The following is a 15,398-nucleotide window of genomic DNA, read 5'->3' as shown; positions in this document are numbered from 1 at the left end:
AAAAATTACTAGACCATAGGGTATATTTTAAACAGATTTTAGAAAAGTCATTTTTTTTAGTTTATATGTAGGCGTGATCATGGCCTTAACAGTTGTATTTTGTTTAATAAACTGTTTTGTTTAATTATGTCAGAGTTAGTATACATCAACCAGGTGCTGAAAATTCAAAAGTAAACGGTAAAAAAGTCAATTAAAAAAAATAACTAATTTAATTAATATAAGACGCCCAACATTATAGCAATCTTAAAAGCCACATGTTTCTCTACACTAGAAATATAAAACAAGTAAAAAGTTGAGTGTTCTCGACTATTTGTTACCCGTTTCCCATTTTCTATAAAACCATATTATATAAATATTCCAAAATATTCTAATATATATCGAAGTCTATATTTGGGATATCTATTGTTCGTCTAGTAGAAAATTTACCGGATTGTCAGCTAAAGCAACTAAGACCTGTTTGCATTAAAAGATTTCCCCTTTACTAAAGTATTTCCTAAATAAATGCTAAATTTTTTAAATGATCGTAACCAATTTTTCAAGAAACATAAAAACTATAGTTATTATTGTATGTACCTAAAAGCGTCAATCTAGCTTGTTTTTGTCCATTTGCGGTAGCGGAAAAAGTATATCTTTACTTCTTATAGGTTCTGAGATTCAGTGTTTCATATGGACAAATGGACAGATTGGCAGAAAGACGAACATGGCTATATCGTCTCGGCTGCTGATGCTGATCAAGAATATATATACGTTATAGAGTCGGAGGTGACTTCTGCTGTTACATTCATTTACTCTTTTTGTTCGGGTATAAAAACAAGATTCAAATAAAAATTAACAAAATAAATTTTCTATAACGGAATTCTTTATTGTAGAAAATTTAGTAGCATCACCGCATCACCGTTTAGTGAGTGTAAAAATCTATTTTATGTTTTAAGGGTCAAGTAATACAAGATGAAGTTGGGAAATTGCCCTAACAAATTGCCGTTTTCCTTGTTAATGATCTGGCCAGCATTATCTTACATGCATAGTATACTTGCATTTTCCCTGGAGTTGGATTTACCACTTAGTTGCTTATGCATACATAATATATGCACAAGCACAGATATAATTGATAATTTATTCAAATAACTTGAAATGTAATTTTTAGGCCATTATTAATTCGATTACTCAACGAGCAGCCGGCGGCAGCGAGACATAAAATCAGGTACATATACAAATACAATGATTGGATTGAAAATCAGTAAAATGGAAGAAAACATTTTTCGTCTTACTGAAGTGCTGTCGATTTTAAATTCATTAATTGGAATTCAAGGCAAATAATAACTGCGACTAAACCGAATTCATCTTGCACTAAATTCAGTTATCGAATCTTTCGAGTATTATTCAAGCCGTCAACAGGGCATCATGGAACTGGTTTAGCTGCGGACCGAAATATTTATACGATCTTACTTATTCACAAAGATCCACACCTCGTTTACCACCGATGATTGTGTACTACGTTAAGATCATTGTATAAGTTTTTTTTTATTTATTTTTATTTAATTTTTTTCATTTCATCTTTTTTTGTGTACTGGTTTGTTTATTTTATTTTTTGCGGAAGTGTTATGTGCCCGTCACGCCCCCAAGCCGCGGAATTGACAACCCGCCCGCAATTACGACTAACCGTTTGGTTGTGGAACCAGTTCTTGCCAACGATTGGCCATTAGCATCGGCATCATTAACGTCATTAGTTAGTGCCACATTTTGGATCATCCCAAGTGCTTTTGACACTTAACGATGTCACTGCGTTCGCTCCACTCAACTCAACTGCTTAGGAAAATGACAACTTTATAACTGTATAGTATTACTAACTTAAATATACTATTCTACATTAACAGAATTATATTATTCAATGTACACTTACCTATTTCACCCGACAATTTTCTATAATCAATGTGTCAGCAAGTAAATCCCAAAAATTAAACATTCAGCAATGAATCAGCTTAAAGTATCTAAATCTAATAGTCTACTGCAAAGTATTGAATCATTCCATTATCCATAAACAAAATTAATTCTATAACATTCTTTGAATTCTGAATATTTTGAATTTTGCTTGCTGATACGAATTTATTTCCCTCTTAAATCGTATACCATTAATTGAACATAGCCATGTTAAAGCTTGTGAGTGCCTCGACAATGTAAAACAAAAATATTCAATATAAATGAATTAATTTTGGATGCAAGAGATTAAAGCAAAACCCCTCTGACATAATTTAGAGTTTAGTTCAATAATGGCAATTACAATAAAGGCAGAAATGCTAATCAATGAAGCCTATTAGCCAAGTCAGTAAAGTTACGTGTGAGTGTGTGTTGGCTTAAAAATAGATCATGATATCATTTGGTGGTGTAGCCAGTCACAAAAGCACATCAGCCACACCACAAAGCCAGAAAGATGTCGTCGGCACATAAACCGCACCACAAAGTAAGTAGTTTCTGTTTAGTTCAGTATTCAGTGTTTAGTGTTCAGTGTTCAACTGGGTTTAGTTGCCAATTTAGTGACAAAACAAATAAAAACAATAAAATTTGAATATTGAGGCTACAGACCGGCTAGAGTTCGCACAACTGAGAGCTGAGAGCTGAAAGCTGGAGAGTTGAGCAGCTATTAAAAATGATTATTGGCCCATCTTCATTAGGATTCCACATGCATAAATTGTGTGGCCCAAACAGCGATTTATCGAAATCCGGCGAATGCTTATAAATGCGTACTTCAATCGAATTTATTGGCTCTGCGAGCATAACTAAAGTTGAGTCTCAACTACAACACAGATTTACATACAACCACAAAAATGGAAGAGAATTAGAGATCTTTATACCATATATGTATATAGTATTTATGTTGTTTAGAAATATCTCGAGTTCTTCTTACCTGTTGCTGAGCAGTTAACAGTTCACTTTGCTGTAAGTCGTTGTCGAAGGCGTGGCTTTTGGCCAAACTGACGTAATTCACATCCAAATGGGACAGGGAATTTTCCTGTGATTTCCGCGCATTCATCACACGATCTTTTCCCAACGTTTCGCTTTCTGCTTTTTATTTTATTCACATTTACACTCTCAATGATTAATGCGGCGTTTTAAATAGCACTTTTCGAACTTTTTCTATACTTTGTGGCGCAAATTGAAACCACGAATTCTGTAAATTGTTGGTGCAAACATGAGAGATGATGAATTGTTATTGTTGTAAATCAAAGTGGAGCAGATCCGAATAAATTGTGATGCCAAGTATAATACTGAATTTTGTTGAGATTCACATAAGTGAGAAGAGTTTGAAATGAAGTTTAAGAAAGTATAATTCTTTCGAGAATACTAAGAGTTAAAAAAGTACCCTACTGTGGAAAACCCAGTACCCATTTTAGTAAAAGCAAAACAATTATTCCTAAAATATACCAAATTAGTATACCAAAATATACATTACATTAATATATACCATAGAATGCAAAATATACTAAATTATCAACCAAATCAATTAAGATCCGAAAGATATACAATTGTAACTCGATCTGAGCATTGTAATAATTAAGTTGGAGGAAATTTATGTTATTTGAACAAAACATAACTAGGACTTAAGTTGAAATCTAGCTATAAGTACAAAGATTTCTTATTACTTGAATGCAAAATATAGTAGGGAAGCCGTCCCGGCTCCAAGTTGTCGCATTGCAACCAATTGCAGATGGGGCTGAGGGGCGTCTAACCTCATTTCCGTAGTGCCTCTTGACTCTATGTGGCGCGCCTGATGAAATTATAAACTTTTTAACCAAAAGCCGCCTTCCCTCGCCAGGTACAAAGCAGAAAAAAGGGCCACGAAGAGGGCCGCATGGGGTGGTGGCACTTGAGGCAACAAGAACAAACCTGCCACCTGCAGCCTGCCACATGGCACATGGAACATGGAACATGCCACACGGTGTAGACAGGCGTTGAGGAGAAGGACGAGAACGTGGCACATTGAAGCGATTCGGTGAAACAATGAACCAAAGGGAACGGAATGGAGCAGAGGACCATGGATGCCTCCTACTGTAAACGGGGTTAATAAAGTTGCGCATGGCACGGCAGCTGGGCCGCAAGTTGGCTATATTCTCATACCCGATTTGAGTGGCAAGCAAAAGCAAAAGCAAAGTGCTGCGCATGTTGCACGGAACTGCATACAGTTAACCCATAAGTAAATGCCCTGCAGACTAGCTCCAGCACCTGCTGTTGCTGCTGTGCTGCCACCAGGTGTCGTTGACTGCAATGCCCCTTCTATTGTTGTGTGTGTGTGAGTGTGTGTGTGGCATGCAACACAAATGTGCTTTCTGTCTGGTGGCTATCTACGCGGGACCAGCGCATTGGCAATTGTCCCGGGGTAAACTCATGAGTTCAACATCAATTCCTTCTCATTGAATGTCCCAATTGGCAGAGCCTCAGCCTCTGGCCAAAACAATTCGAAAAGAAGTCAAGGCTAAGTGCGTGCACAAACTTGAACTATTTGGCGGCAGACACAGAGGCATCTGGAGGAAGTCCATATTGGCCAGGGAAAGCCTACAAAGCAAATTCAAATTTTTTATTAGATCGCATCTGCGAAGATAACAGAACTCAATGACAGGATATCAAGTTTGATTTATAAATGAAGGACAATAATTTCGGAATGATGCATTATTAATTTGTTTATTCTTTGCTAGCGATGAATCCCCTTTCTGATTTCTGAGAATTATCTAAACTTCAATCATCACACAGTAATAATTTAATAGTTGAGAAAACTTTAAATCTGTGAAATCGATAACTCATTATACCCGCTACCCAAAGGGTAGAAGGCAATTATAGCATTGTGTCTGCACGAAATGTATGTAAAAGGCAGAAGGAGTCAATTCCCAAAGTATATACTTATTACTTCATCAACGTCAACAGACGAGGCGTCAGTCTGTCCGTATGAGCACCTAGATCTCAGGGAGAGATCTAAGAGATAGAGATATAATTTTTTTGGCTTTAAATTTTTGTTACCTCCCCCATAAATAGCATAAGAAGAACAATTTTGAAGCTAGATTTGCGCTGTTTTGTTTTTGGTACATACAATAATAACAACAATATTAATGACTCTTGAAAATTGGGTTGCAATTAGATAAAGATAAAGTTGAATATCTTGGGAAAAATGCCTACATACTACGGGTCTTGATGCTATACCAAAGAATATATTTGGCATATTAATATGTTGTAGTATTACGTTCAAAATATACCACAGAGTAGGACGCCTTCCAGATTATAGGCGAACTACTCTATGATATATTTTGAATGTAGTTCTATATTAATATGCCAAGTATAGGCTTTGGTATAGTTTAGTATTTTTGGGGTATATTTTAAAATGAATACCGCACTGTTTTGCTTTTATTCAGTTCAGGTTTATTTACACTTTTGTCGTGTATTGAAAACAAAGTAGATATTGAAACATTCCGAAAACTAAGAAGGCAATATGTGATTCCATATTTTCACATAGACTTCATTAATTTATAGTAGATATATTTCAGTACAAGAATCAATTCCTTCAGCATGGCCTTATTATTCTTATCGTTCACAGACACACACACACGCGCTTGTATTGCATATATAATGTATGTATATAGTATATACATTTGTACATATGTTTGGATGGAGCCTCTCAGCTTTATTGCTTTGCTCTTGGCTACATGACAGCATCATTGATTTTTCATTTTATTTTCCTCTTGGTTTCTTTTTCTTGAATTTCGTTCTCTCTTTCGTTTCACTTACTTCGTGCTTTGCTCTTACTCTTGCTCTTGTTTCTTCTTCTTCTTCGTCGACTTCTTCTTATGTTTGAAATAACTTTTCTGGCAAGCACGTGCATGCAAAAAGGATACAATTTGCATAAAAGCGCATACACATCTACAAATTTATGTGAGTGTGTTGGTTTTGTTATTGTTGTTGTTGTCGGTTGTTGTTTTGTCACTTACAGCAGCTGCTGTCGCGTGCTTGGCAAAGCAACAACAACGAGAACAACAACAACAACAACAACACCGGCACCACACACTAAAGTGGGCAAATAACAGACAACAATTTCATTTTAATTGCAGCAGTTTATTTGAGCTGAAGATGAAGGAAGGCTAAGCGAAAGGGAAAGGGGAAGGGCAGGGAATGGGACAGAGAGCGAGACCGAGCGAGAGATTGCAAATGAAGGGAGAGAGCGAGCGAGAGGGCTGCGCCACATTGCGTATACGCCCGAGTTGGCCTCAGCATAAATCAAAGCCAAAAACGAAAACGAAAACAAAGGACAAAAAAACAAATGAAAACTGACATCGAAACGTCGCAACTGCAAGCTGCGAAAATGTTCTGTGAAAATGTTGAAAAGAAGAACTACAAACACAACAAAAAAATCAATTTGTGTTAAAAGAAATGAAATTTCGATTTGCCGAGCTGGGCTGAGCTTGTGACCTGAGCACAGAGGAGCTGCGAGAGTTTTTGCGAGAGCTGCTGCTGCTGCCCAACGCGATGGCAACGGCAACGGCAACGGTTACGGCAACAGTAACAACAACAACAATAACATCAGCAACAACATTAGCAACAACAGTAACAGTAACAGCAACAACGACAACGGAACGAGCGACAAAACTTGCAGATACTTTTGTATCTCTGACTGTACACATGTTCTTGTATGCGAGTGTGTTTGTGTCTCAGTGTGTGTGTATGTGTGGTGTATGTGTGCTGGTTTTGTATTGGTGTGTGCGTCGCTCCTGTGGCTTTTACATAATTAAACGTCGGCACGCGCTAACTTTGCTTTAAATGGTGAGCGCAGCTTTAAGGACACATACACGACGCACAGGGCACAAGGCACACGGCACGAGGCACGAGGAGAGAGACATGAGACACGAAGCACGAGGCAGGCATGTGGCAAGCAGGGGACGGGGATGGGGACATGGGGACAGCTATGGCCACTCGCTAATGATTTCCCCGGGGTTTGGCAACATTCACTTATCACCACATTATTTTCTTCTTTTCGGCCAAGCTGCTTCTGCTTCTACTTCAGCTTCTACTTCTGCCTCTGCCTCTGCTTCGAAGGGGTCACTCTCGAACTTATCACTTACACTTACACTTGCCACTTGCTACACGTCACTTGCAATGCACGCGTGCCAGCAAACAACGCAACGTACTCGTTGTTTGCCTCTTTACTCAATTTTTTTTGCTTTTCACCGCAATTTGAGACTGCTTCACCGGAATCGCGTCCTGGCTTCAGCCTTAGCTCCAACTCGATCTTAAGCACAATCAAAATAATATCGACAGGGGCAGGCAGGTCACACACACACTCGGAGACACATAGTCACGCATACAGTTACACAAATACAATTACACTAGGAACACAGACACTGACACGGTCGACCCTGGGTGTGAACGCTTACGTGGACACTGGCTGAGATACAAACGCGATGGCGATACGCTGGCAACTAATTTGGGTGACGCTGCTGGCAGTGCTAGCTTGCCACTTGCCACACACAAGCACACTTGCCACACCGCTGGGTGTCTTGGGTTCCACCAGCCAACAGCCAACAGCGGCTTCCAGCTGCCACTCTTCCAGCTGCCAGTCGAGTTCACAACCCAAAGCTTTGCCCCAAACATCAGTGTGAAGGCGCGAGGCACGTGGCAGGAGGCGCGACCTATCCCAAAAGCTTTTGCCAGTCGCAAACTTTCGAAATGGATTCCACACAGTGCCAACTTCCATTGCGCAGTGTTGATTCTGCGCAAGAGATACGCGAGCACGTGCCACGCCGCAGCACCACCCAGGCCCATGTCCATGCCCCTGCCTCACCTCAGTGCCGCATGTGGCATGCCCAATACAATCCCTTCAAGCAAATCACCACTGTTATTCAAATCAGTGCGCGCTGTGGGCTGACGTTGACTGTTGACCGTCGACTCTCGACTCTCAACTCTCAGCTCTCAACTGTCGATGTCTAAGCCTGGACAGCAGGGAACGCAAAGTGGCTGGGAGGGGCTGGCGGAGTTAGCTGGTGCATTCGCACTTGGCTCTATCGTGTGACACGAGTCCACTTTGCCTCACAATTCTCCTCTCGTGCCTCCGCATCCTGTGCGTGTCTATGCCGAAGTCGCATAACGTTTATATTGACTTTCGTTCTTTCAAATAGGTTTCTGGGTCAGGCCAAAAACAAACTCCCACATTTGTTTGTGCATTGAGAAGCTTAAATACTAGAAGGAAAGCACACACACACATATACAACACATTTATTTGCATCCTGTTTACTTGAACATCCCTCATTTGGGATAATCAGGAACTGCATCTGAAAAGTAGGCAACAATCTTCCGACCTGACTGACCCACGTAACAATTTATAATTAAGCACAAATTATTGATGCTCTCGACTGTACAATACTTCAAATATTATATATATTAATAATAATGACATATTTATTGAGTAATAAGTAAATATAATATAAACTTGGCCCCCACTTAACACGGACTCTTTTAGCACGAACTCGGTTTTACACGGTTACAAATTTGCTCCCATCCCCCTTTTAACACGCTAAATACCTCGTTCTTACACGATTTTTTGATAAGGATCCACCAAAAGAGAAAACATTTTGAAACAAACTGGATTAAACTATAAATGCCACCAAATACTTTACAAATTTTATATGAATTGAAACATATGATCTCCTTACTTATAAACATTTTTCAGTTTCTATAAAGTTTAACCTGTTAATTAATTATATGAAGCAACTTTTAATTTTTAAAATATGAATCTTATGCATTTATTAAAGGCATTTGAATAACTTTTTGTTAATTTTGAACAAATATATGAAACTTTAATAAAAACAGACCAAATTTTAACAATAAAATATCTTTTTTAGTGTCAATTTTGAATTTTGCGAACGTAATCCCTTATTTAGTACTGAATCCACGTTTCGCTTAACACTATTTCTAGAAATTTCTAGAAACGTAACCCCCGTGTTAAGTAAGGGCCAAGTTTATATATTTCCCCGGTTATCATTATATCAATGTTAATTTCAGAAATCGTGATTTTAGGTAAGGGAGTACAATTTACACATATAATAATGCATTTATTCAAAATTTATACAATAATTTCAGAAAAGTCCCGGAACCTTCTTTCCCTATTTAAAAATATATACAATCTATGTCTTGATTACTGTTTATTATTATATATTATATTATATTATTTATATTATAAGCTTTGGAAAATTAATGATTATTAACAAGTAAGATATATGTCGAGTGTGCTCGATTGTAAGATACCACCACCCATTTTTAATATAAGTTAAACAGTGTGTAAACTAAAATATACCAAACGTATATCGATATAATATTGCATTCAAAATATACCAAAAAACACAAAATATGCCAAATTGTCAACGAAAAAAACAAAGATCCGATTGTAACATTATTTTTTAAGCATCAAAAGCTGTTTCTTACATTTCTACAATTATCTGATCGCAATAAAATTTTCAGTAGTCGTAAATACTATAGTGAGTATCGATTTTAATACCAAGTGCTGTCAAAAAAATTATAAGTTTATTAAATTTAGTCTCTCAGACCCATGTTTCGTACGAACAGACAGATCTCTCAATTAAAGAGTAATCAAAGCATCTTTAAAAATTTTTAAATGTTTTTTTGTGCATTCAAAAGCAAACCCATATATTAACTATACCTTAAAAATTTCGCTTAGAATTACTTCTAATAGAATTATACAATAAATAGTCTATTATCATAAATTATGTATTTTTGATATAATCAAAGTGAATATTGAAATTAAGTTTATGATCTGTAGCATCCGTTGATCACGTCAAGACTAATTCCATATTTTAAAGATTGCTCATTCCTACAACCGATACTCAGATATATAATTATGCTTCACAATTGGTGTTATGATGTGTTAAAGCTACTTATTACAATGCTATATTAATTTCTATCCTAGATATACAAAATCGAATTATACACATCGAGTGTACAAGTTTCAGAAATTATTTCCAGAAATCAGCTTTTATTATACACATAAATGTAGACAACCTATTTTTTTCTGCACGGAATATCGGCAAAAACGCTCAAACATAGATAATTATCAACTGAAATTTAAAAAAAAAATTTAGTTTTTCGGAATGAAAATAAATTTGGGAAATGTTATTTTTAATATCGCAATGAGAAATGACAAAAAAAATAATTACAAAAATACTTCCTTACAAACCAACATTTATTTTAAAATCTGTATTTATTTACTTGAAAATACTGATTTTTATTCTAAGATTTGATTGATAATCATAAATATTAAGTACAAAATTGAAAATTTCAAAGTCAATAAAAAATATTTTTACCATTCGCCATGCGAAATGTAGACACACAAAGATTGATAATAAAATGTCCTACTAAAATTTGTAGATATGGCGGCCTGCAGAATTTATTTAGTGTTTTTGGAGCAGGCCTTTATATCCAGAGTTCGTTATCACGGTTAGGTCTTAAGACCCACTTCACAACAAGAAAACTAATAATACCGATAATCGGTTATTCTTATATTGTTGTCGCTTTAGCAAAGTTTTGGCAAATTTGCATCAGCTATAGTAAATATGAAACCAGATCTGTTAAGAAATGCTAACAATTGCAGATTACAACAAAATGTGTTGGCAAATCTCTCTTTTTCAATATTTCTCTATCCTCCTCTTTGTATTTGGATCTATAGTATGACTCATCCGTATGCGTTGCAAGCCCGACAAGTTTGTGCTGCATTTTGTATGCCAAAGGATTTTGTTTATTGTGTATAGCAGTTACGCCCCAGGCTGCATCAGCATTGAGGCATCATCGGACCATAATTCGTTGGATTCGGCTTACAAAAGGCTGTGGCAAGTGGCGTCTAAAATGATGCGATGGGAAACGGGGTGGAAGGGGGGGAAATAGGCCTCTAAACAATGAGAACGGTAGCCCAAAAACAATGTCAGCGTGCGCAATTTTAATGATTGCAGATATTTTAATGCGACGCAAAACAAATGCATTGTTCTCAAGCTGCTTACAAAATGTATTCTTATGGGTCTGTGTCAATGTATGTATCTATGTGCATGTTAGTATCTTTCGAGTTTTTGACGCTGCAGCGTCAGCAGCAAATGGCACCCCTGGGGAAGATGGACATGGTTATGCTTATGGGGATGGGGATGGAGATGGGGATGTGAGAGCTTCTCCATGCGAACATCTGCATTTGAGAGCATCTTCAACGATTATTAGAAGAGCACTACAAATCGATGAATGCCACCTGAGCAACAACAATCATAATAGCTAAAGCAGCAGCAGTACTTTTCTTAACAACTTGCTGTACTTGGAAGCTCAAAAGAGTTTTGGCCAAATGTAAAATGATTGATTGATTTTCGCAATCATTATTGTTTGCCCGTTTTAGCAACGTTTATGTCGAAGTAATTAACACACACACACACACACACACCCAACAATTACACACATCTTAGACTCGGACCTGGAGCAGCCCTCGGTTCATTGAACTTTTAACTCTTGTTCGTCTGCCTTGGTGTCTCGGAAACAACCCGTTGTGCCCTCCTCTAAACATACAAGTATAATATGTGCTTAGCTGGCGACCCAAGAATCGTCAAACAAAAAAAAACAGGTCATGCTACTTATACATAGATGCAATTTTATTTTTCTTATTTTAAATACTTTATTTACTTTTTGAATTCCTACTCTTCATAAATTAGAATTCTTTAAAATACGAATCTTCGAGAAATTCAAATCTAATTTTTGAAAATAATTGGTGTGAATTAGTATAATAGACAAAAAAATACAATTAAACTTAAACCTTATTCAAAATTGGTCTTAAGGATTTTTGTGCAATATTATGTTATGACTTAGCTCCGCACATTATGCCCTAAGGCTGTCTATCGACTAAAGTATCGATACTTAGCCCCCTATGGGTAGATATTAAAAATAAACAATTTGTTTCTTCAATTTCAAACTCTTCAAATATTATTCGTACGTAAAATGACTCAGATATGGTATGGAATAAACATGTAAAGAGCATAGCATACATATGTCCAAACATTTACGTTGATATAATTTGAGTTCAAACTAAAATATTATTCTACAATTCGTCAAAAATGAATTGAACAGGGGCACATTTCAATAACGACTTAGTTACTGTAATTATTTGGTTATGGAATCTGGAATATGTGAATAGAATAGTTTTATGCAAATGAATCAAGAGCTTGTGCTTGTTGTCGAGACAGCAATCGAAACTATCGATAACACAACTGTACATGTGAAATACGATCGACGCCATTTTGAGAGTGATTCGCTGTTGCTTTGTATAATAGAAAGGGCAAGCACAAACACATGTACATATGTACATCGAAATACAGCGAATTTACGGCGAGTACATTCAGCTGAGTATGAATATCTGCGAGTATCTTTCCAGTCTCTGGCCAACTTATTTTACATAATAAGCACTCGTATACGTATGTATATGTATTCAAAGTGTGTATGTACATTGAGTACGAACACATACATATAGGCATAAAATCATTAGTGTCTATTTGCGTGCGTTTGTTGAAAATAAAAAATATAAAATTTAATCATAATTAAATTCATGGTTCGTGTATCAGCAACAACAACAACAACAATAGCAACAGCAGCGGCTGCGGCAGAAACACCAACAATATCAACACAGCTCATGAGCGCAAATCAAAAACTGCCGTCTTCTCTGCACTCTTCGCTCTTTGCTCTTTCATTTCTTTGCTTAAGTAGTTTATGGTTCGTCTCTCTCTCGCACTCTTTGCATGTACATGCGATGTGCGTCGCAAGGTGAGCGTCGACTTCGACGTCGCATCGCTTCGTTTTGTTTCGCGTCGAGTCGCGTCGCGTCGAAAACATCTTCAGCTTGCGCTCACATGCATGTCTACATACACGTGAGTACGTGTGTGTGTGTGTATTTTCGACTGTCTCGATCGTTTCTATTGTTCACACACACACACAAGTTTTGCTTGTGTAGGCCGCGTCAGGTTGATGTTGTGGTATTGGTATAGGTAGAGTTAGGTAGACAGCACTCGAAGCTGCCAGCTGCTCTCAGTGCGTATGTGTCTGTGTCTGTGTATGTGTGTGTGTGTTGGTCTTAATTGCGCCTCCGTTGGCTGATTGCTCGTTTACACGAGCATAATTCCATCCAATCTAATGCCGAGGCGTAATTTCACATTGACGAAAGCGCCACCCATTTTCTATGACATATGCTTAGTTGAATCCCCCAATACACCTACAGCATGTGTGTACTTGTCAATGCATGCACATTCCTGTACAAAATTGAACACTTTTTTCAAACATTTCATAAACATGTTTCTATTTTTTTACATTGATAACTCCAGCATTCGCCTCACGCCGGAACTGAAAGCTTTCGCTCCTCATGTACTTTTTCTTTCAATACATTTTTAGGCATTAATAACTCATTCCTCTCCCACCACACCGCCCCTATAATACTACATACATATATATGTATGTACGTCTGTATGTTTCCCCTGGACACTTCTTATCCACAAGCTGTGACAACAATGTCGTGGATGACGCCTCCACTTTCTTGAGAACTGAAGAGAGGCAGAACTTTCAAATGATAAATGAAATATCATTTGCCGAGCGTCTTTTTCCATCTTGTGTTCACTTATCAGAAGGCCTTCTTCTTCATTTTATTACAATCTTCACATTTCATTTTAATGTTTAGTACTATAATCAATACATAGGATTTTGAACCTCTAAAGTTCGCAGACGTCTTGATCAGCATCAATGATCCTTAAAGTTTTTTTTTGAATATTCTTCAGGTTTTAGTTCGTTGAACGGTTCAAGTAACCAAAAACAAGTAAGAAAGCTACAGTCGAGTGTGCTCGACTGAGAGATACTCGCTACTCATTTTCAATAAAACCATATTCTACAAATTTACTAAAAATATACTGCAAAAATACTTAAATATACCGAAAGCTATATTTGGTACTACATTTTAAAAATACCATACAGCACAAAATATATCAGATTGCCAGCCAAAAATCCGATTGCAGTAGCCATTTTTTGACATACAAAAGTATTTCTTAAATAACTTCTGTTATCTGATAATTAAAGACATAATTTAAATTACATTTACGAGTTATAGATGACATTATATTATCTAGCGAAATAAATATTATTTAGCAACATTTGTGTTATAATATATTGGAAAGAGCTTTACTAGAAAATACAATAATCTATTATCATAATAAAAGATTGTGAGTTTCATATTTGGTTCCTTCTGAATATCATTTAACCGATTCTTATAAGTCATTTAACATTATTCTATGCCAAAATTAAGCTTTTAATGCTGGACCGACTGATCCTTAAAACTATAGTTTCTTACAGAATTGTCTCACCTCATTACAAAACAATTTTTTTACCTTATCAAACCTTATACAAATGAAAGTTTTATTATTACTGCAGTTTAAAATATTTGGATTTTACAGCTTTGAGTTTTAAAATCATTGTCAATAGTATCGCTTAGAAACTGAATTGTGGTAAAGAAATCGGATGGTACTCAAACTACTCGACTCTGTATTTCCAGAGATATCTATAGATATATTTGTAGCTGACAATAATTGTTCTACTTTCGAATAGAATTTAAGCTATTTTCGCTCTTGCTATCGCTACTGATGCTGCTGCTGCTGCTGTTGCTGTTGCAGGAAGTCATTAAGCTCATGAGGTGGCATAAATAAAGTTTTTCGAACCGCCTTGGGTTGGGTCCTCCCCTAGAAAGCTGGAAGGTGACAGGCGGCGGAGCATTATTAAACGCGACAAAACAATATAAAATTTACTCGAGAGAAACAACACGAAATTGTCGATGCTACACGTTGCGCGTTGCACGTTGCACGTTGCAGTCTCCTCTCCCCCAGCCCCCCTCATCGAGTGGATCCATCCAATGGACCGCGATCGCATGCAGCGGCTAATGTATCTAATAGATACACGACGGCATGTCAAATGCTACCAGCCAAGCATAAGCGAAGAGGGGTACTCAAGGGGCTTCGGAGTGTCGGACAGAAGCGCGGGGAGGGGAGGGGGAAGAAGCTATCGCTTCGATGCGGCATGCAGCCTTGCAACGTGAGTTCCTAATTAACATTGGAATTGTAGTACACGTTTAATTTATATCTTATTGATGCCGGCGACATTTGTATTTATTTTTACCAGATGCTACACCCCTCCACCTATCCCCATCCCCATCCCCATCTCCCTCACTCTCCATGCAGCCCATAGGTACTTCCCTAAGAATCAGTGTCGCATTATTGCGAGACTTTCGTTTGAGTGCGCGTGTGTGTGTGTGTGTGTGTATGTGTGTGAGTGGAATTTTATTTTTATCAAAATTGTGGAAA

General features: G+C 37.2%; 1 protein-coding gene across 11 annotated transcripts in view; it reads right to left on the bottom strand.

Moving 5' to 3' along the window:
* Positions 1 to 3,152, bottom strand: part of LOC117566071 (voltage-dependent L-type calcium channel subunit beta-4) — a 42,156-nt gene extending 39,004 nt beyond the window's left edge. For 5 of the 11 annotated variants that reach the window (XM_052002500.1, XM_034245539.2, XM_034245541.2 and 2 more), the window contains exon 1: positions 2,903 to 3,143. In XM_052002500.1, coding sequence (XP_051858460.1) covers positions 2,903 to 3,028 — 126 coding nt within the window. In that variant the 5' untranslated portion in view covers positions 3,029 to 3,143. Of the gene's footprint in view, positions 1 to 2,902 lie in introns of all 11 variants that reach the window. The other 6 variants (XR_007954552.1, XR_007954553.1, XM_034245534.2 and 3 more) reach the window with 5 other exon arrangements.
* Positions 3,153 to 15,398: the final 12,246 nt, after the last annotated feature.

The sequence above is a fragment of the Drosophila albomicans genome, chromosome 2L (genome assembly GCF_009650485.2).
Source record: "Drosophila albomicans strain 15112-1751.03 chromosome 2L, ASM965048v2, whole genome shotgun sequence".
Lineage (NCBI taxonomy): Eukaryota > Metazoa > Arthropoda > Insecta > Diptera > Drosophilidae > Drosophila > Drosophila albomicans.
This window is presented reverse-complemented; position numbering and strand designations above follow the sequence as displayed.